General features: G+C 42.8%; 1 protein-coding gene across 4 annotated transcripts in view; it reads left to right on the top strand.

Annotated features, from left to right (window-relative positions):
* The first annotated feature begins 1,490 nt into the window (after positions 1-1,490).
* Positions 1,491-23,568, top strand: part of LOC105490303 (exportin 4) — a 112,545-nt gene continuing 90,467 nt past the window's right edge. For 2 of the 4 annotated variants that reach the window (XM_071081671.1, XM_011755807.3), the window contains exons 1-2: positions 1,491-1,626; positions 22,379-22,484. In XM_071081671.1, the coding sequence (XP_070937772.1) occupies positions 1,558-1,626; positions 22,379-22,484 (175 nt within the window). In that variant the 5' untranslated portion in view covers positions 1,491-1,557. Of the gene's footprint in view, positions 1,627-22,378; positions 22,485-23,568 lie in introns of those variants that run through there. The other 2 variants (XM_071081672.1, XM_071081673.1) reach the window with 1 other exon arrangement.

The following is a 23,568-nucleotide window of genomic DNA, read 5'->3' as shown; positions in this document are numbered from 1 at the left end:
TGATCTTTGGTAATTACTCTTTGAAGCAACCAGAACCATTTTGTAATTTTCTTTTTTTCTTTTCTTTTTTTTTTTTTTTGAGACGGAGTCTCGCTCTGTCACCCAGGCTGGAGTGCAGTGGCCGGATCTCAGCTCACTGCAAGCTCCGCCTCCCGGGTTCACGCCATTCTCCTGCCTCAGCCTCCCGAGTAGCTGGGACTATAGGCGCCCGCCACCTCGCCCGGCTAGTTTTTTGTATTTTTTAGTAGAGACGGGGTTTCACCGTGTTAGCCAGGATGGTCTCGATCTCCTGACCTCGTGATCCGCCCGTCTCAGCCTCCCAAAGTGCTGGGATTACAGGCGTGAGCCACCGCGCCCGGCCACCATTTTGTAATTTTCTTATAGATTGCTATACTTGGTCAAATATTTATTGAGTGCCTATTATATGTCAGGCCCTATGATAACCACTTAGTTACTAAAAAGGACCATTAACTGCATTTTGGCTTACTTTAACCTTCAGTAATAAAATAAAACTTACTTAGTTTCTCAAGTAATACAAACCTTGTTAATTCATTTTCTCTACTTCAAATTGCAGAGACTTCAAGTACAAGAAACAACATATTTTTCAATGGAGCTAATAATGCACTTCTCTGTGGCCGGGCGCAGTGGTTCATGACTGTAATCCCAGCATTTTGGGAGGTCGAGGCGGTGGATCGCCTGAGGTCAGGAGTTCAAGACCAGCCTGGCCAACATGGTGAAACCTCATCTCTACTAAAAACATAAAAATTAGTCAGGTGTAGTGGTGCACACCTGTAATCCCAGCTACTCTGAGGCAGGAGAATCGCTTGAACCCGGGAGGCGGAGGTTGCAGTGAGCCGAGATCGGGTCATTGCACTCCATCCTGGGCGACAGAGTGAGACCCTGTCTCAAAAAAAAAAAAAAAAAAAAAAAGAAAAGAGAAAAAAGAAAAAACGAAGCTTTCTATCCTGGAATGTTCTCCCATGACAAGAAGGAACGGAGAAGCAGGAGACAGAGATACTTTGAAAGGGGGTGCGCTCTCAGGAGGGGAAGGCGGGAAGAGCGATTCCAAGTTTAGGAAATCCTGCAAGGCGCTGGAGCGTGGAAGGGCAAGGAGGAGCCAGGGGAGGCGGTGTGCGGGGCTGAGCACGGAGGGAGAGGGCTGGCGTTCGGGATCTGCGGGTCCCCGGGCGGGCTGTACTAGGGCAGTGGGGAGACGGCCGGGGGACGCCGAGGCCGGAGCGCCGGACAACACGCATGCGCGGCGCTGGGAGCTTAGCGGGGAGCGCGGCGGCAGCCGTCTGGGCAGACAGCCCCGGCCTAGCCCGGCGCCGGCTGCGGCCGCCCCCGCCCCAGCGCGGCAGCCGGGCTCACGCTAGTCCCCTCCCCACCGCCCGGAACCCGGCAGCCCGGCCAGACCCGCCGAGGCCGCGACGCCGGCGTCGACGGCGGCTGCGACGGCCTTGGGAGCGCGTGAGGCTCCGGGGTCGCGGCGGCGATTGGCCGGCCGCGGCGCCCGCTCCCAGAATGCAGCGCATGGCGCGTCATTGAAGAGAGACCATGATGGCGGCGGCGCTGGGGCCCCCAGAAGTGATCGCTCAGCTGGAGAACGCGGCTAAAGTTCTGATGGTGAGGACGCCGCGCCCCTCAGACCCCGGGATTCGCGGGCCCCCGGTCGGCCCTGCCACGCCAGGCCTTGCTGCTCTCTGGACTGGCGACTGGCAAGGGCCTCCAGGGAACCTGCAAGTGGAGGAGGAGGTGGCGGTGGCGTGGCGCAGGATTCTTCATCCTACTTTCCTCCTGCCGTCGTCCCCTCCTTCCAGGAGCTGTCCCCTTCCTCTGGCTGCCCAGCACCCCAGTCGGGCGTGGGAATATAGTGGTGTAGCAAAGAGGATTTCTTCACCTTACACCCTGCCCCACAGACTGGGTCGCAGAGCAAGGCGCTGGGAAGGAGGTTGGGGTTCTCCCCGCAGGGCTTCGGTAGGGGAAATTTGTAGGGCTGTGTGCGCGCTCTTGGGGAGTTGGTGTCGGGAGGGAATGGATGGCACAGCCCTGGTGCGTTAGCAATCCTTGTTTCCTGTGCATTCGGATCCGCTAGCGTTTCCCTGACATGCAGCCACCTCTGGAGTAATTGCAGCCGGCAGCACGTGGAAGGGCCGGGCCGGCTGGAGGGAGGGAGGGGAATCGTTGAGACCAAGGTCACTGGGGCAAAACTTGGTCCAGTGCTAAGCTCCTTAAAGCTCCCGCGATTTGGAGAACTGAGTCTATGCTGCTCTTTGACTTCATGCTTACACTACAATAAACAGTTTGATGAGGTTGTTTACTAAGGGAATTTGAGAAGGCCGAGTCAAAGGATAAAAGTATTACATGCAAGGAGGAGAAGTAAGGATAAAACTACGTTCAGTTACTCAGTAAACTGTATTTGCTGGCTCAGCTTTGTTTTTGTAAATTATGACTTCGGTGTTTGTAGATGTTTTGGGAAATTAGAGGTTCATTTTATAGCTGGATTGGTTCAGACTTTCTAAGAATTGGATGCAGCCAGCTTTGTTACCTTTTTGGACTTTTTTCCTTTTGGTTTGGTGTTAGGGTGTTTGAGCATCACATTTAAGAATATTCGAACTAATTCTAGCGTAGTTTGTAGTTCTGATATTTTACACCAGATATTTTTGTTTCTTTAGAAATCGAGAAGTCTAAAAGCAGGATTTACTTGCTTCATTATGAATATTAACTTAATTTACGTTTTGTCACAAAACAGACTAGTGAAAGTTTTCACACTTTTGCAAATTAAGCAGAAGTAACTAGCTAGTATTCCCCTTAATACAAGATTCTTAAAAATCCCTGACATGTAGCGTTTCGTAAAGTTCCTGAACATTTTCCTAGGAGCTAGGGGCTCTGTTTTCATTAGATTCTGGAAGGAGTATGCCACCCAAAACACGGCTGTAGTTCTACATTCATCAGGTAAAATCAGTGTCCTTTGTCATTGGCTTAATAATATAAACTAGTATTTGTGCTTTCCAATATCTTCCCTCTTCCCTGGCAAAGCTACTTTTATCACCTATAAGGAGTAGGTGAGAAGAATAGTAGTAAGTACTGTTTATTGAGTGCTAGATATTGGGCTTGATGCTTTACATACTTTACATGTTTTATTAATCCTTGCCCCAGCTTTACAAGGTTGAGACAGTGTAAGTGGCCCGGTGAATTAGGTCTTGAACTCAGTTCTGTCTGGCTCTAAAGCTGTGTGTCTTTCCACTCTACCCCGTCTGTCATATGTTGTATAAATAACTTGTCTAAATGCTTTTTATCTTTTCAGAGGAGAGGATTATTGAAAAAAGTGTTATGTTATTAAAAACAGGAAATTACAGCCGGGCGGGGTGGCTCATTCCTGTAATCCCAGCACTTTGGGAGGCCGAGGTGGGCGGATGACTTGAGATCAGGAGCCCAAGACCAGCCTGGCCAACACAGTGAAGCCCCATCTCTGCTAAAAATACAAAAATTAGCCGGGCATGATGGCTGGCGCCTTTAATCCTAGCTACTCTGGAGGCGAAGACAGGAGAATCACTTGAACCGGGAGGCAGAGGTTGCAGTGAGCCGAGATTGTGCTGCTGCACTCCAGTCTGGGCGACAGAGTGAGACTTCGTCTCAAAAAAAAAAAAGGAAATGACATTTTGGAAATTTCCACTTAAGTATTCAGAAATTTGTACCAAAGATGTGTAGAGTAGTTATTGTATTATTTCTTAATATGAAAGCTGTATTCCAAATTATTATTAATAGCTCTCATTTATTGAGTCCATACTATGTTCGAGGCACTGTGCCCGGCACTTTACATATATTACTTTCTCTCCAGTCAGTCTGTGAGGTAGGTGTTATTACTTTAATCTTATTATTTTTTATTTTTGTTTTTATGAGACAGAATCTCGCTCTGTCGCCCAGGCTGGAGTGCAGTGGCGCGATCTCCGCTCACTGCAAGCTCCGCCTCCCGGGTTCACGCCATTCTCCTGCCTCAGCCTCCGGAGTAGCTGGGACTACAGGCGCCTGCCTCCACGCTCAGCTAATTTTTTTGTATTTTTACTGGAGACATGGTTTCACCGTGTTTGCCAGGAAGGTCTCGATCTCCTGACCTTGTGATCCGCCTGCCTTGGCCTCCCAAAGTGCTGGGATTACTGGTATGAGCCACCGCGCCCGGCTTTTTTTTTTTTTTTTTTTTGATACTGAGTCTGGCTCTGTTGCCCAGGCTGGAGTGCGGTGGCACAGTCTTGGCTCACTGCCACCTCCGCCTCCCGGGTTCAAGCGATTCTCCTGCCTCAGCCTCCTGAGTAGCTGGGACTACAGGTGTCTACCACCACACCCGGCTAATTTTGTATTTTTAATAGAGACAGAGTTTCACCATGTTGGCCAGGCTGGTCTCAAACTCCTGACCTCGTGATCCACCCTTCTCAGCCTCCCAAAGTGCTGGGATTACAGGCGTGAGCCCCCGTGCCTGGCCTGTTACTTTCGTTTTCATTTTACAGGCTAAGGAAACTCAAAACGTGGAGATGCTAAGTAATCTACACACACTTACATAGCAAGGGGTAGAGACTCAAACTCTGGTTTGTCTGTTACCAGTCTGTGGTTCTTAAGCTATAGGATACTGGGACCAGAAAGGAGGTGAATTAATTCCTCTAGGGCTAAAGTTGTTAATGCTCCTTCAATTATTAAGCATTAAGATACATATTTTAAACAGAGTGATCTTAGCATTTATCCATCTGTGGGTCTGAATAAATCTTATGGAAAATTGCTGTATTTTAACTGTTAATATGCTTTGAGATTCAAAATGCAAATAGTGATATATTTTGTAATTATTTTTGCTTAATTTTTTATTAGGTAACTCATATAGTTTTATGGAAACCAGCATAGAATTTTAGAACATAGAAGAATCTTAGATCTTTTAGTACAGAGATCTTAGGGAGGCTAGGATGAATATCAGAAGGAAATTGTAACAAATTTTTTGATGTAAACATACATTTTTAGTAATAGGGTCTAGAGCTTTTATCACCGTCTCTGAGAGACTAGAAACTCTGAAAAATAAGAACCGAGTCTAAGCATTCTCCCTTCCACGCTACAGATGGGGAAACTGAGGTTCAAAGAGATAGAAGTGACTTGCCCAAGGCAGGTCACAGAGCAAATTCGTGATATAACTGATCCAGGCTGAGATCACCAGACTCCCCTTTCAGAAGTTATACTGGTTTTTTTTTTTTTTTTTTACTTTTTTTACTCAACCATGTTGGTTCTCAGTCAACATATACTATAAATGTTACATTTTATTACTTGATGGAAAATGTCTAAATATGGTACATCTATAGTCAATCAATTTAGGTTATTGGATAAGCTGCCAGATAAAGTAGTACAGTCGTCCCTCGGTATCCATGAGAAGTTAGTTCCAGAAGCCGCCTCCACCCATGGACATCAACTGTGCATTGATACTTAAGTCCCCCCGACCCCTCCCTTTTTGCGTGATCAAAGCTCTTGGCAGCCTTGAATGGGTAATTAAAAAAAATCTTTTTTTTTTGTAGAGAGAGGATGTCACTATGTTGCCCAGGCTAGTCTTGAACTCAAGTGATACTCTTGCCTTGGCCTCCTAAAGTGCTGGGATTATAGGCATAAGCTACTGTGCCGGCTGAGTTTCTTTTTTTTTTTTTTTTTTTTGAGATGGAGTCTGGCTCTGTCGCCCAGGCTGGAGTGCAGTGGCCGGATCTCAGCTCACTGCAAGCTCCGCCTCCCGGGTTCACGCCATTCTCCTGCCTCTGCCTCCCGAGTAGCTGGGACTACAGGCGCCCGCCACCTCGCCCAGCTAGTTTTTTTTTTTTGTATTTTTTAGTAGAGACGGGGTTTCACCGTGTTAGCCAGGATGGTCTCGATCTCCTGACCTCGTGATCCGCCCGTCTCGGCCTCCCAAAGTGCTGGGATTACAGGCTTGAGCCACCGCGCCTGGCCAGCCAGCTGAGTTTCTTATATGATATGGCATGGCAGTTGTGTGTGACCTGTGCACTTCCTCTTGTATACTGAAACGTAGGAGGTGTTTTGATTTTAGAGACAACAGTATTGAAAAGTTTAGTGTTCTCACAGTATTGATGCCACATTCATTTGAAGTCCAGAGAGCCCTTTATTTATTGTCTTGAATTTACCTTGTTTTGTCTCCCTGTCTTCATTAGGTTGTTTTGGATTGTCCTTAGTGATTGTGTGTAGCAATAATATAAGATAGTGCAGAGCACACATACCAACTGATACATTATGGAAAAGTAGTTTTCATAGGTTTTTTTCCCTTTTTTTTTCTTTTGAGACAGAGTCTTACTCTGTTGCCCAGGCTGGAGTGCAATGATGCAATCTCAGCTCACTGTAACCTCTGCCTCCCAGGTTTAAGTGGTTCTCCTGCCTCAGCCTCCCAAGTAGCTGAGATTGCGGGTGCCTGACACCATGCCTGGGTAATTTTTGTATTTTTAGTAGAGACGAGGTTTCAACATGTTTTCTGGGCTGGTCTCGAACTCCTGACCTTAGGTGATCCTCCTACCTTGGTCTCCTAAAGTGCTGGGATTAACAGGCATGAGCCACCGCGCCCGGCCCATACATTGGTTTTTAAACCAGGATGGATTTAGTGAGTGTAAATCCAACTTTAATAAACGAGATTCATGACTGGTTTTCATAGATTTTATTGTAGTGGAATTTGGTTAATATTTTCTAAAATGCTTGCACATCTGTAGTCCTATAGAAAAAATTTTGTCTTACTTGATTCTCATATCAGTCCTGTGAAGTAAATAGGATGAGATATTCCTAAACCTTATAAAGGAGAAAACCTGGCCAGGCGTGGTGGCTCACACTTGTAATCCTAACACTTTGGGAGGCTGAAGTGGGTAGATCACCTGAGGTCAGGAGTTTGAGACCATCCTGGCCAACATGGTGAAACCCTGTTTCTACTAAAAATACAAAAATTAGCTGGGCGTGGTGGTATATGCCTATACCATAATTCCAGCTACTTGGGAGGCTGAGGCAGGAGACTCACTTGACCCCAGGAGGCAGAGGTTGCAGTGAGCCGAGATTGTGCCATTGTACTCCAGCCTGGGCTATAGAGCGAGACTCTGTCTCAAAAAAAATAGAATAAATAAATAAATAAATAAATAAATAAATAAGAAAACCTGATATTCAGAGATGGTAAATGATTTGCCTGTTGTCATACAGCTAGTTTGGATCTGGAATCCAATTTCTGGCCATTGGTTTGTTTTAGAACATTTCTTCAGTAGATAGAAACACAGCATGTTAGACACTGCTGTGTGTGCTGAGGGGACAGAAGAAGCTCCTTCTTTTCAAGGAGTGGAAAAAGGCAAAAATGTGAGCAAATGTTGGTTGGTGATGTTGTAACAGAAGTGGGCACAAACATCTGTCAGGCTGTGAGCAAGTGTTGGTTGGTGATGTTGTAACAGAAGTGGGCACAAACATCTGTCAGGCTGTGAGCAAATGTTGGTTGGTGATGTTATAATAGAAGTGGGTACAAACATCTATCAGGCTGTGAGCAAGTGTTGGTTGGTGATGTTATAACAGAAGTGGGTACAAACATCTGTCAGGCTGAGATGGGGACCGAGAAAGGGCTTCTTGGAATAGGTGACCCTTAAGCTGAATCATGAAAGAGAAATCGGAATTTTCCAGTTTGATAAGTGATATCCCAGATAGAGATATATATTTTGGGGAATGTAGTTTGAGAAAGTATAGTTTGGGGAGATACAGTGAGTTTGAGGAATATTTGAGCATTTATATAGTAGATATTTCCTGAGCCCTTCAATGTATAAGGTTCATTGCCTTTATTTTTTTGTAACCACAGTACACATGTCATAAAAATGAAAATTTTAATTAATTGAATCTACTTTTCTTATTTGAAAGATGCGTTATAGTAAGTATGCATTTTTGTTTATTTCAGCCCCGTCTTTTAGTACCTGCGGTGGCACTAGATATTAGAAAACTGACACTAACATAATTCTTTTTCTCAAAAAAGCTAATTAATAGGAAATTTATATTTCAAATTCAGTTCAATTAAATGTGTATTTGCAGTTGGACTTGTGTCAAACTAATTGGAACATAGCAGTGATCCAGAGAAGAAATGCGAAAAGACATTTGAAATCATCCATAGATGCCTAAAAGGCAGTTGTTAAAATTTAACAGCATTTTATTATTAAAACAATTGGATAAACTAGGATTGAAGGGAATTCTCAGTATGATAACAAATAGTTATCTGAAACCATGTATTAAGTGATGATATCCTCAGAAGTGAAGCAGGGAGCCCTAATATAACTGTTATTTAGCGCCTTCTGGAGGGTCTGATACAGTAATATAAAAAATGGGAATAAGTGCAGATATTGAAAAGAAAAGCCAAAAAATGATTATTTGCAGGTGATATAACATTTCGGAAAAAAAGTTTAAGCAAAATAACTAAAAGACTGTTGGAACTACTAGTTCTTTGGAAAGATGACCAGATATAAGAAAAATAAATGGGTTGCAAGATTTCCTTTATATCAACAGTGATCAGCTTAAAATTGGAAAAAATATTCCATTCTATTAGAAATAAAAACTGTAGAAATAAATTATAGGGCACTGATAAGAAACATGCACCATTTTTGTGAAGAACATGATATAGCTTATTTGTAGAATATAAAAGATCTGAATAAAATGAAGGCTATGCTCCTTGATCTGAAAGGTCAGTAGGGTTAAGGTGGCAGCGTCTCCCTCATTAATCTGTAAATTGAATATAATGTCAATCAAAATCTCTCTTTCCTCCTTACCCTTTTCGGAGATAGGAGAAAAATTAATTGATTAGAAAATATATCTGGAAGTCTATGAAGGATTTGGGGACTTGATGTAGCAACTGTTACAATGTATTCAGAAACTGCAGTAATTGAAACCTAGCATTGGCATAGGAAAAGAATAGAAAGTTAGAATAGTCTAGAAGCAGAACTAAGAATAAAATGGTATTTTACTTTGTAAAGGTATAGGGAAGTACGCTACAAGTTTTTCATACAAGAGCCTTAAATATATAGCTGACCCCCAGCTATTTCACTTCTGGCCATTTATTCAGTTTATGGAAATACTTGCTTATACACAAAGAAAGTTTACCGTAGTGTACTTTGCTGTAGTGAAGATTGAAACAGCGTAAATGTCCAGTTATACCAAATTGATTTAATATACTGGTATTCTGTATAATGGAATTTTATGGAACTCTTAAAAAATACGTATATCTAAAATGTGATAGTTTTTTTTTTAATGGGAAGATCTGAATGAACATGGAAAGATACTCAAAATAGATGAAAAATTGCAGAACAGAATATATGATCCCATTTCTGTTTTCTTTTTTTTTTTTTTTTTTTTTTGAGACGGTGTCTCGCTCTGTCACCCAGGCTGGAGTGCAGTGGCCAGATCTCAGCTCACTGCAAGCTCCGCCTCCCGGGTTACCGCCATTCTCCTGCCTCAGCCTCCCGAGTAGCTGGGACCACAGGCGCCGCCACCTCGCCCGGCTAATTTTTTGTGTTTTTTTTTTTAGTAGAGACGGGGTTTCGCCGTGTTAGCCAGGATGGTCTCGATCTCCTGACCTTGTGATCCTCCCGTCTCGGCCTCCCAAAGTGCTGGGATTACAGGCTTGAGCCACCGCGCCCGGCCTCCATTTCTGTTTTCTAGAAAAAGTTCTATGTATATTTTTTATATGCGTAGCAACAGAAATGGAAGGCATATACTAAACTTCTTTTTTTTTTTTGAGACAGAGTCTTGCTCTGTCGCCCAGACTGGAGTGCAATGGTGCGATCTTGGCTCACTGCAACCTCTGCCTCTCAGGTTCAAGCGATTCTCCTGCCTCAGTCTCCTGAGTAGCTGGGATTACAGGCGTGCGCCATCACACCCAGCAATTTTTTGTATTTGTAGTAGAGACACGGTTTCACCATGTTGGCCGGGCTGGTTTCGAACTCCTGACCACAGGTGATCTGCCAGCCTCGGCCTCCCAAAGTGCTGGGATTACAGGTGAGAGCCACTGTGCCTGGCCTATACTAAACTTCTAAGAATGGCTACATAGGGAATGAGATTGCAGATGGAAGGAGTGCTTAATATAGTTTTAATATAGTTTGAATTTTTTATAATATAAAACTTTAGACCATAAATTAATACTCCATTTTAGTAAATTTGTTGCATGCGTTTCTATTTTATTTTATTTTCTTTGAGATGGAGTCTCAATCTGTTGCCCAGGCTGGAGTGCAGTGGTGTGATCTCAGCTCCCTGCAACCCCTGCCTCCCGGGTTCAAGCGATTATCCTGCTTCAGCCTCTAGAGTAGCTGGGACTGCAGGTGGCATGCCACCATGCCTGGCTAATTTTTGTAGTTTCAGTAGAGACAGCATTTTGCTATGTTGACCAGGCTGTTCTCAAACTCCTGACCTCAGGTGATCCGCTCGCCTCGGCCTCCCAAGGTGCTGGGATTACAGGTGTGAGATAACACACCCAGCCTGAATGTTGCATGTGTTTTTAAAAAAAAAAATCTACTTTTTTTTTTTTTTTTTTTTTTGAGATGAAGTTTTGCTCTTGTTGCCCAGGCTGGAGTACATTGGCGCCATCTTGGCTCACTGCAACCTATGCCTCCTGGATTCAAGTGATTCTCCTGCCTTAGCCTCCCCAGTAGGTGGGATTTATAGACTCCCGCTGCGATGCCTGTCTAATTTTTTGTATTTTAGTAGAGACAGGGTTTCACTGTGTTGCCCAGGCTGGTCTTAAACTCCTGAGTTCAGGCAATCCGCCTGCCTTGGCCTCCCGAAGTGCTAGGATTACAGACGTGAGCCACCACACCTGGCCCAAGACCCCACCTTTTTTAAAAAAATAGACAAATAATAACTGCTACCTCAGGGAGTTAGTGCAAAGATTAAATTATTTAACATACATTGAAAGAAAAGTGTTCAGTGCCTGGGGTATAGTAAGTGCTCTGTAAATGTTAGCTGCTATTTTGTACTTTAATGTTTCAAATAACATGGCATCAAATCAGGATAACCTTATAGTACGCACTTGATAAATACATGTTGAGTTAGATTTCTTCTAGAGCAGCGCTAGCTGATAGAACTTCCTGTGCTGATGGAAGCCTTCTTTATCTGCTCTTTCCAATATGGTAGCCCCTAACCACATGTGTCTTGAGCTCTTGTAACATGGCTAGTGTAAGGGAGCCACTGTGGTAGTGGCTACTGTGTTAGACACCACAAGTCTAGAGTGTGGCTGTTTGCGTTATTTATTTATTTATTTATTTATTTATTTTATTGAGACAGAGTTTTGCTCTCGTTGCCCGGGCTGGAGTGCAATGGTGCGATCTTGGCTCACTGCAACCTCTGCCTCCCGGATTCAAGTGATTCTCCTGCCTCACCCTTCCGAGTAGCTGGGATTACAGGAATGCACCACCACACCTGGCTAATTTTGTGTTTTTAATAGAGATGGGGTTTCTCTGTGTTGGTCAGGTCAGGCCGGTCTCACACTCCCGACCTCAGGTGATCGGCCCACCTTGGCCTCCCAAAGTGCTGGGATTACAGGCATGAGCCAATGCTCATGGCCTGCTCTTTATTTATTTATTTATTTATTTATTTTGAGACAGGGTCTCATTCTGTTGCCCAGACTGGAGCGCAGTGGCGCAATCTCGGCTCACGCCATCCTCTGCCTCCCAGGCTCAAGTCCTCTGAGTAGCTGGGGGTACAGGCACACACCACCATACCCGGCTAATTCTTGTATTTTGGTAGAGACAGGGTTTTGCCATGTTCTCCAGGCTGGTCTTGAACTCCTGAGCTCAAGCAGTCTGCCTGCCTCAGCCTCTCTAAACACTGGGATTACAAGCATGAGCCACCGTGCCTGGCCATGCTCTTTGCATATTTCTTCTGATTTGTAAACACTGGTTTCACATTTCTTTATTTCTTTTTCTTTTTAGACAGAGTCTTGCTGTCTTGCCCAGGCTGGAGTACAGTGGCACAATATCAACCCACTGCAACCTCCACCTGCTAGGCTCAAGCAATCCTCCCACCTCAGCTGCCCAGGTAGCTGGGACTGTAAGCATAGGCCACCATGCCCAGCTAATTTTTGCATTTTTTGTGGAGACAAGGTTTGTCTGTGTTGCCCAGGCTGGTCTCGAACCCTTGGGCTCAAGCGATCCTCCCACCTCAGCCTCTCCAAAGTGCTGGGATGACAGGCATGAGCCACCAGGCCCAGCCCCAGATTTCACATTTCAAATAATTCTTGTAGGTTCTAACTCATTATTTCTGGTTGTTGCATTCCCACTGTCAAAATGAAATACTGATTTTAGATATTAAATGCATCCTTAACAGGTTCTATCTTCTTATTACTTCTGGTTCTTTTTCTTACTCTCATAATGCTTTTGAAAACACTGGTGGCATACAATATTGATGAAGAGAAGATGAACATTCTTTGTTTTGTAGTTACAAATCATTTTCATTTTTAGATTTGTAAATGGCAATTAGAGTGATGAAAACAGTTTTTTATTAACTTTATGTATACACCTACCTTTAGCATTTGCCCACTTATGAACTGCATCAAGCATTTTTTTTTTTTTTTGAGACGGAGTCTCGCGCTGTGTCACCCAGGCTGGAGTGCAGTGGCGCGATCTCGGCTCACTGCAAGCTCCGCCTCCCAGGTTCATGCCATTCTCCTGCCTCAGCCTCCGAGTAGCTGGGACTACAGGCGCCCGCCACCACGCCCGGCTAGTTTTTTGTATTTTTTTTTTAGTAGAGACAGGGTTTCACCATGTTAGCCAGGATGGTCTCGATCTCCTGACCTCGTGATCCACCCGCCTCGGCCTCCCAAAGTGCTGGGATTACAGGCTTGAGCCACCGCGCCCGGCCCATCAAGCATTTTTTACACACAAATCATAAAAGATGAAAGAATGATATCACATGTCCTTTCAGCAAAACAGATTGTTTTGGGTTCTTGTCACAGAATATTGGGTAATGATGTAATTCTCGTGTAATGACTATCTGAATGAGATTACCACATTTTTTTCCTTGGAAGTATGTTTGTTCATTGATTGTTGAGTTGGAGAAAATTCATTTAGGGCCAGAGTTCTCAACCTTGCCATTATTAGCATTTCGGGTGGATACTTTTTGTTGCTGAGGGCTGGTTTGTGCATTGTAGGATGTTTAGCAGTGTCCCTACCCTCTGTCCACTAGTTGCCATTAGTGCTCCCCAGTTGTGGCAACCAGAAATGTTTCCAGACACTGCCAGATGTCCCTTGAGGGACAAAATTACCTAAATTAAGAACCACTGATATAACACATCATCTGAAGACTCAAGGTCTGAGATGACACTTATGTGATCCATTTTACCATGATTGACACAGTCTAGAGCAGTTCAGTCTGTAAAAACTGTATGCAGTAATAGGAATATTCTGTATCTGTGTTTTGCAATGTGACAATTACTAGCCATGCACACACGGCACTTGAAATATCCCTAGTATATCCGAAATTGTAATTAACTTAAATTTAAACGTCTCCTGTCTAGTGGCTACTGCATTGAACAACACAGAAAGACTGTCTTTTTGCCGGGTGCAGTGGCTCATGCCTGTAATCCCAGCACTTTGGGAGGCCAAGGTGGGTGGATCACTTGAGGTCAGGAGTTGGAGACCAGCCTGACCAAAATGGTGAAATCTCATCTCTACTAAAAATAACAACAACAACAACAAAAAATTAACTGGGAACTGGGCATGGTGGTGCACACCTGTGACCCCACGTACTTGGGAGGCTGAGGCAGGAGAATCGCTTGAACCCGGGAGGCGGAGGTTGCAGCGAGCCAAAATCACACCATTGCACTCCAGCTTGGGCAACAAGAGTGAAACTCTGTCTCAAAAAAAAAAAAAAGTGTCTTTTTGCCTTCATCTTCTGACTTATCTCATAATTGTGAATGTGAAATGTCTTTTGTCAGTTTTCTTCTCTTTGTCATTATGGTTGGGAAATGAAAAATTTCTAATTCTCAACAGTATTCAATGAAACCTTTCACAAAAGACCACCAGGCTGGGTGCAGTGGCTCATGCTTGTAATCACAGCACTTTGAGAGGCCGAGACAAGCAGATCATTTGAGCCCAGGAGTTTGAGACTAGAGTGGGCAACAAGGGGAAACTCTGTCTCTACAAAAAATTAAAAAAAAAAATATCCATGTGTGGAGGCCTGCACCTGTAGTCTCATCTACTCAGGAGGCTGAGGTGGGAGCATCCATCGAGTCTGGGAGCTCAGAGTTGCAGTGAGCTATGATCACAGCACTGCACTCCATCCAGCCTGGGTGACAGAGCAAGACCCTGCCACAAACCAAACCAAACCAAACCAAAACAAAACAAAACACCCTCCAGGTTTCTTTTATACCTTCTCAAAAGATCATGCTATATACTTGGGGCAATGTAATAAAAAAAATTGAGGGTAATGTAATAGGGTTGATTTATTTAGTTATTGCCTCTCTTTTCTAGATCATTTCATCATTCATTTTCTTCTTATTTTAGTCTTCTCTTTTTTTTTTTTTGAGATGGAGTTTTGCTCTTGTCGCCCAGATTGGAGTACAGTGGCACGATCTCGGCTCACTGCAACCTCTGCCTCCCGGGTTCAAGCGATTCTCCTGCCTCAGTCTCCCAAGTAGCTGGGATTACAGGTGTACACTACCATGCCTGGCTAATTTTTCTATTTTTAGTAGAGATGGGGTTTTGCCATGTTGACCAGACAGGTCTTGATCTGACCTCAAGTGATTCACCTGCCTCAGCCTCCCAATGTGCTGGGATTATAGGCATGAGCCACTGAGCCTGACCTCTTTTTTTTTTTTTTCCTTTTTCTTTTCTTTTTTGAGATGGAGTCTGACTCTGTCACCCAAGCTGGAGTGCCGTGGTATGACCTTGGCTCACTGCAACCTCCACCTCCCAAATTCGAGTGATTCACCTGCCTCCGCCTCTGGAGTAGCTGGGACTATGGGACTACAGGCGTGCACCACCATGCCTGGCTACTTTTTATATTTTGAGTAGAGATGAGCTTTCACCATGTTGGCCAGGCTCGAACTCCTGATTTCAAGCGATCCACCAGCCTCAGCCTCCCAAAGGGCTTGAATTACAGGCATGAGCCACTGTGCTCAGCTTTATGTATTTTCTTTTTTTTTTTTTTTTTTTTTTTTTTTTTTTGAGACGGAGTCTCGCTCTGTCGCCCAGGCTGGAGTGCAGTGGCACGATCTCGGCTCACTGCAAGCTCCGCCTCCCGGGTTCACGCCATTCTCCTGCCTCAGCCTCCCGAGTAGCTGGGACTACAGGCGCCCACAACCGCGCCCGGCTAATTTTTTTTTTTTTTTTTTGTATTTTTAGTAGAGACGGGGTTTCACCGTGGTCTCGATCTCCTGACCTTGTGATCCGCCCGCCTCGGCCTCCCAAAGTGCTGGGATTACAGGCGTGAGCCACCGCGCCCGGCCGTATTTTCTAATGTTAACTCTGTTTTGCATTTCTGGAATACCTAACTTGGTCACAGTGTATATTATTATCATCATTATTATTTTTAACATCCATTGTTGGATTTGGTTTATGAAATATCTTTTTATTAATATTTTTAATTGACTCATAATTGTATACATTTGCAGGTACAGTGTAATGTTTTAATATATATATACAATGTGGGATGATTAAGTCAAGTTAGTTAACATATCCATCACCTCCCTTATGTGAAATATCTTAAGATTTCTTCTTCTGTGTTCATGAGTAGGATTGACCTATAAATTTCTTTTCCTCCACTGTCCTCATTTGGTGTTGGTATTGGCGTATTTATGATGATATGCTGCGCTCCTAAAATGGCCTGAAGAGTGTTTCCTCTTTTGTAGTCCCTTGAAGAAATCTGTATAGGATTGGAATTGCTGTATTTATCACCATAAATTTGTTTGCTATCCTTTTTTTTTTTTTTTTTGAGACGGAGTTTCGCTCTTGTTGCCCAGGCTGGAATGCAATGGTGTGATCTCAGCTCACTGCAGCCTCCACCGGGTTCAAGCAATTTGCCTCAGCCTCGCGAGTAACTAGGATTACAGGCATGCACCACCACATCTGGCTAATTTGTATTCTTAGTAGAGACAGGGTTTCTCCATGTTGGTCAGGCTGGTCTCGAACTCCCGACCTCAGGTGATATGCTCACCCCGGCCTCCCAAAGTGCTGGGATTACAGGCATGAGCCACCGCACCCGGCCCTGTTTGCTATCCTTTTAATGTCTTTTTATTTTCCGAGGCATGTGTAGTTGCTTTCTCTTTTAATTCTTGCTTGTTTATATATTTGTGCTTTTCCTTTCCAATTTGATTAGTTATTCTAAATAAAGAACTTTTGGCTTTTTTGTTTATTGTAAACGATAGTTTTATTTTGTTTTGTTTTGAGACAGTCTTGTTCTGTTGCCCAGGCTGGAGTGCAGTAACGCGATCTCTGCAGTGGCTCACTGTACCTGCCGCATCTTGGGTTCAAGTGATTCTCCTGCCTCAGCTTCCCAAGTAGCTGGGATTACAGGCGCACGCCACCACACCCAGCTAATTTTTGTATTTTTAGTAGAGATGGAGTTTCTCCATGTTGGCTAGGCTGGTCTCAAACTCCTGACCTCGTGATCTGCCTGCCTCGGCCTCCCAAAGTGCTGGGATTACAGGCGTGAGCCACTGCACCCGGCCTGGCCTATACGTTTTCTGATTTCCATTATGATTTCTTTTTTCATCCTTGAATTTTTCTAGTTTTTGTTATTGTTATGTTAAGTCAATTTCTTACTTAATTGCTCTTGGTCAGAGAATGTCACGTACATACCTGTTATTTAAAATTTGTTTGGATATGCCTTACAGCCTAGTGCGTTGTCAGTTTTTGTTCAGTGTGCGTTTGAAAAGAATGTGATACTCACTTAAAGGGCAATGTATTTATGCTATTAAATCAAATTTGTTAGATTCTTTTGTCTTCCTAAGCTAACAGTTACTGAGAGTTACATGTTAATCTTCCACTCTAGTGGAATTGTTGGTAGTTCTGTCTGTTTTGTTTTATGCGTATAAATGGTATAACATGCCATTGTAGTTGACCCTTTTATAATTATGAGATGGCCCAGCATCTTTTAGTAATATTTTGCCCTAAATTCTGTTTTTCTCTGATAGCTACATCAACTTCATTAACTTTATTTTGATTAGATTTTTTTTTCTACTTTTGTAAACTTATTTTTTCACTTTTATTTTAAAAATTGTTTTGTAGAGACAAGGACTTGCTTTGTTAACCAGGCTGGTCTTGAACTCTTGACCTCAAGTGATCTTCCCGCCTTGGCCTCCCAAAGTGTTGGGATTACAGGCATGAGCCATCGCACAAGGACTTTTTCCATCTTTGTGCTTTCAGCCTTTCCATGTCCTTGAGTTTTATATGCATTTCTTATAAACAGAATAATTTTGGATTTTCTTTTTTATCCAGTCTATCTTAGTTTTTTATGTAGAGCATTTAGTTTTATTACATTTACTTGTCATTACTGATAAACTATAATTTATTTTTGTTATCTTATTGTGTGTGCATGTGATTTTTTCTTTCTTGCCTTCTTCAAGGGTTTGACAATCTTGTTTCTCATTCCATAGTTTGTTGTCGTAAACTATGTTCTTAGTTTTAATATCTTACTGCTCACAGTAAACATTTTAACATGCATGTTCAATTTAGTCCAAAGACAATATGTATATTCTGTCCTAGTCAGAATAGTACAAAGACTAGCTTAAAAATACCTCTCTCCTGGCTGGGCCTGGTGGCTCACACCTGTAGTCCCAGCACTTTGGGAGGCCAAGGCGGGCAGATCAGCTGAGGTTTGGAGTTCGAGACCAGCCTGACCAACACGGAGAAACCCTGTCTCTACTAAAAATACAAAAGTCAGCCGGGCGTGGTGGTGTGTGCCTGTAATCCCAGCTACTCAGGAGGCTGAGGCAGGAGAATTGCTTGAATCCAGGAGGTGGAGGTTGCGGTGAGTGGAGATCACGCCATTGCACTCCATCCTGGGCAACAAGAGCAAAACTTCGTCTCAAAAACAAAAACAAAAGAAAGGGCAGGGGGCAGCAAATAAAGGCTTGTAGTCCATTATGCAAGTTGGGTGATAGAGATGGACAAGCAGTGTGTTATGTGAGGTGGAACAGAGATGTTAGTTGTGCTTGGACAACTGGGGAAAGATGAGTGGAGGCTGATGAAGGAAGGAAAGACGGAAGCAGAGTTTTGAAGGGTAACTTAAGATTTTTGAAGGGTAAGGTTTGACAGTGGGGAGTTTTATGGGTCAGTACCACCTGGAGAACTTTGAGGGAAAAATGTGTAGTTTTGGTTTTGACTCCCAGCCTGTAGAATCCTTTGGGGTTGGAAATCTACTTGCCAGTTTTAGATGATTTCCAGGACTGTCTGATGCAGATAGCTTGCCATTTGGAAACCATTGCCAAGTAGATTTCAAGAAGGAATTTAAAATTTTGGTTGTAGAAAACTAAAGTGACTACCATCCTGCCGTTTAATATATTGATTTGATAATTTTATTGTTTGTATGATAATATTTAACCAAGTGATTAATATAAATCAACGTTGAGATTATAGTTTACTATTTCTAAAATCTGACATAAATAGAATATCATCTTTATTATATTAATATATTCAGACCTGTTCTTTCTAGTAGATTAAGTATATGTGGCTGTGAGGATATCTTTTAGATTAGACAGTTTTTTCTTTGTAGAATAACTAGCATATTGATTTGCACAATTATACATGTGTTGTGCTTTTCAAGGAAGATAGGAAAGAATGTATGATTCAGAAATTGCTTGAGGAACTCATGGATTTGTATTTGTAGCAGTATAACATGGGTAGTAGTGTTTATGCCATATACACAGGGTCAATAATGTCAGCAGACTTTGGGATTTTGTAATCCAGAATCCTGGGATTACAGGCATAAGCCTTGGTGCCTACCCTCTACAAAAATTTAAACATTAGCCCTGTATGGTGGCATGCCCCTGTAGTCCCAGTTACAGGAGAGGCAAAGGCGGGAGGATCCCTTGAGCCCAAGAGTTCGAGGTTACCATAAACTGTGATCATGCCACTGCACTCCGGCCTGGGTGACAGAGTGACACCCCGTTTTAAAAAACAAAACAAAAAAGACTGGGCACGGTGGCTCACGCCTGTAATCCCAGCACTTTGGGAGGCCAAGGCGGAGGTTGCAGTGAGCTAGATCATGGCACTGCATTCCAGCATGGGCAACAGAGAGACTCCATCTCAGAAAAACAAAACAAAACAAAGCAATAAAACAAAAACCCCACAGACTCATCTTATTGAACTAGAGAAGGTGGTGGGAATAAAAAATTTGAAAATTAGCCAGGCATGATGGCTTACACCAGTAATCCCAGTGCTTTGGGAGGCCAAGGCAGGCATATCACTGAGGGGCAGGAGTTGGAGGCCAGCCTGGGCAGCACAGTGAGACCCCATCTCTACAAAAAATACAAAAATTAGCTCGACTTGGCGCGTGCCTGTAGTCCCAGCTGCTGAGGAGGCTGAGGCAGGAGGATTACTTGAGCCCTGGATGTTGAGGCTGCAGTGAGCTGTGATCATGCTACTGTACTCCAGTCTGGGCAACAGAGAGAGGCTGTCTTTTTTTTTTTTTTTTTTTTTTGAGACGGAGTCTCACGCTGTTGCCCAGGCTGGAGTGCAGTGGCGCGATCTCGGCTCACTGCAAGCTCCGCCTCCTGGGTTCACGCCGCTCTCCTGCCTCAGCCTCCTGAGTGGCTAGGACTACAGGCGCCCGCCACCGCGCCCGGCTAATTTTTTTGTATTTTTAGTAGAGACGGGGTTTCACTGTGGTCTCGATCTCCTGAACTTGTGATCCGCCCGTCTCGGCCTCCCAAAGTGCTGGGATTACAGGCTTGAGCCACCGTGCCCGGCCGAGGTGTCTTAAAAACAGACAGAAAACCCAAAAAGCAAACAAACAAAATAATTTGAAAATGGAAAGACGAAAATACTTCTAGAATATCGTTCGCTGTTCACAGTTTTTTTGTTTTTTTTTTTGAGACAAGGTCTTACTCTGTCACCTAGGCTCTAGTGCAGTGGTGCAATCTTGACTCGCTGCAACCTCTGCCTCCTGGATTCAAGCGATTATCTTGCCTCAACCTCTCTAGTAGCTGGGATTACAGGCTCCTGCCACCGAGCCCAACTCATTTTTGTATTTTTAGTAGAGATGGTTTCACCACGTTGGCCAGGCAGGTGATCCACCCGCCTCGACCTCCCAAAGTGTTGGGATTACAGGCGTGAGCCACCGCACCCAGCCCTCACAGTTTTATTAGTAATTTTTTTTTTTTTAAATTGAGGTGGAGTCTGGCTCTGTTGTCCAGGCTGGAGTGCAGTAGCGGGATCTCAGCTCACTGCAACCTCTGCCACCTGGGTTCAAGCAATTCTCGTGCCTCACCCTCCTGAGTAGCTGGGATTTACAGGCGTGCACCACCATGCCCAGCTAATTTTTTTGTATTTTTAGTAGAGACAGGGTTTCACCATGTTGACCAGGCTGGTCTCGAACTCCTGACCTCAGGTGATCTGTACTCTTTGGCCTTCCAAAGTGCTGGAATTACAGGTGTGAGCCGCCACACCCAAAATTCTTTTCAAAAAAGTGTTGAAGAATTTAACATAATTTTTTTTTTTTTTGAGACAGAGTTTCACTCCTTCACCCAGGCTAGAGTGCAGTGGTGCCATATCAGCTCACTGCAACCTCCGCCTCCCAGGTTCAAGTGATTCTCATGCTTCCACCTCCGAGTAGCTGGGAGGTGTGCACCACCACACCCGGCTAATATTTTTGTGGTTTTAGTAGAGACTGGGTTTCACCATGTTGCCCAGCTGGTCTCAAATTCCTGATCTCAAGTTATCCTCCTGCCTTGGTCTCCCGAAGTGCTGGCATTACAGGCATGAGCCACAGGGAACAGCCAACACAATTCTTTAATGGAAATATTTTCAGTTTTATCTGGAGAACTGTAGAGGGTGCTATATGATTAGGAATAGTAGTCTGAACTGCCTTTAGCTAATTGTAAGAGTTCTCTGAAGCCAGAGATTCACAGTAGTTAATTCTTCCTGGGTGAACAACTTTTAAAAAATTATTTTGACTGAAGTTAGAGTGAGTAATGTTGCATAATTGATATAATTTATAATGAGTGTTGATCTAATATAATTGATTGTAACATTTTTCATCATCTAGATTATTTAATTGAAATTATGACTTGCCCTCTTTATATAATGGTTTGAATAATACAGGTTTATTTTCCTGCCATCTACCTCCAGCCGCCTTTCCCAAATTAAGTATTTGTAAGTCTTTTTTTTTTTTTTTTTTTTTTTTGAGACGGAGTCTCACGCTGTTGCCCAGGCTGGAGTGCAGTGGCGCGATCTCGGCTCACTGCAAGCTCCGCCTCCTGGGTTCACGCCATTCTCCTGCCTCAGCCTCCTGAGTAGCTGGGACTACAGGCGCCCGCCACCGCGCCCGGCTAATTTTTTGTATTTTTAGTAGAGACGGGGTTTCACTGTGGTCTCGATCTCCTGACCTTGTGATCCGCCCGCGTCGGCCTCCCAAAGTGCTGGGATTACAGGCTTGAGCCACCGCGCCCGGCCAAGTATTTGTAAGTCTTAATAGGTTAAAAGTTAACCAAACCCCATGTAACAGGAATGTACATTTTAGGTAGATCTGACTCAAAAGATTATTGTCTTTAGAAGAACGATTGTTACACCAAAATGGTATTTAAAAACTTGGGCAGACTTTAGAAATTGTTTTTGTTAAGAGAGAAGTCTGGATTTTGGGTGATTAATTTATTATTCAGAAATACATTTCATAAATTCCAAACTTTAACTGTTCCCAAATTTTTCTGGTTTAATAGTGATTTTAGAAAATTTGAGGTGGAACTGTTTGATCCTGTGTCTTAAAGGATTGCTTTTGGAAATTGATTTTTAGTAACTTGGATTCAATTTCCCCAGTACTGAATAATTTTGAAATTATTTGAACTAGGTCAAGTTAGTCCAAGTGGTATATTTTGGAATAAAAAGTGGTAATAAGTCAGCTAAATGTTAAAACCCCCAAAAATGTTAGATAAGTATCTGTTTTTCTAAAATGCAGGTTTTTAAAAAACCTTTAAAGAATTCTGACTCAAACCTTGCCAGGAATTTTTTTCCTTTTTTCTGAAACCATGTTTTCGACATTTATTATCAAGTTTTATACTGTAATTCCTTAAAAAGTTAAGCAAGAATTTGTCTCTCTTGCCACTTAAAAGTGAAAGCATTTTCTGTTCTTGTGGGTAAAAATATGGTATTGTTTAAGCTTTGTCATTAAATAAATGTATCTGTTCTTGTTTTTAACTCTCAAGGCACCACCTTCCATGGTCAATAATGAACAACGCCAGCATGCAGAGCACATATTCTTATCATTTAGGAAATCAAAATCACCATTTGCAGTTTGCAAGCATATTTTGGGTAAGTATTCACTTAAAAAATATAAAGTATTTTGGCATAATCAGATCTGGGTTTGTAGTCTTAAACATTAACTATTTTAAATCCCTTTTTAAAAACCAGGTTTGTATAGTTACAATTTTTAAAATTAATAATCATTCTCCTGGAGTAGCTTTAAAGATATTCTGTAAAGCCAGACGGGAAACTTTGTTTTTACTTTGGATTTTTTTCCCCCTAGATATAGCGTTCCCCAATTTGTTTTATTATTGACCATAACATGAAGGCTGTTAATAGCAGAGAGAAAAATTTAGTATTTTTTCAGTTTTCAAATATAATTTATTACAGGATATGTACTATAATATCTTTTAGCCCAGTGTTAGTTTTAAAATTAAGATTGTTTTTGGAGATGTCTACATTTTCTTTTAGCTGTTTTCCATAGTTTTTTTTTTTTTTTTTACCATTTAGTTTGTACTCAGCTTGCCTAACAAATATTAGTCATTTCTGGGTAGGGTGTCACTGTATGTACCCTAAAATAAAGCACCAATTTTTACTTTTGTCAAATATGTTTTATGAGTATCTTATATCTGACATGTACAGAAAAGATTTCTTCTAAAAGAATCACAAGAAATAAACTGTCTTATTCAAAGATGGCATTTTCTAAGAGTTATATATGATGTGCCATCTCTCTCTTAGATATTTTTCAGTAATAGTAAGAGAGACTTCATTGGTTATTGTTATTTTATAACCTGATTACTGCCGGCTGATTTTTTTTAGTGGGAGCCGTCTTTTGTAAGGCTCTAGAAAGCTACTTGAGTCATCTGTGACCATAATATTGGTTAGTCGAGTATTAAGAACTAAAACGTCTGACTTTTTCTTGTGCTTTTGGTAAAGGCTTATCGATAGCGACCAATAGGCTGTTTCCAGATTGAAGTAAACTACATTTAAAGTTATGTGTTAAAAATGCTTTCCATATAAGGGCTTATGAAGGAGAGTTGTTTGATTGTAGTGGAAAGAGTGCTGATGTAGCAACTATGACATCTAGGTACCAGTGGTGCACCTTGAGGAAGTCACTTCACCTCCCTGCGCCTCTTTTGCATCTGCCTTATGG

The sequence above is a fragment of the Macaca nemestrina genome, chromosome 16, assembly GCF_043159975.1.
Source record: "Macaca nemestrina isolate mMacNem1 chromosome 16, mMacNem.hap1, whole genome shotgun sequence".
NCBI lineage: Eukaryota > Metazoa > Chordata > Mammalia > Primates > Cercopithecidae > Macaca > Macaca nemestrina.
Note: the sequence above shows the minus strand (reverse complement) of the source record. Positions and strands in the feature narration are given on the sequence as shown.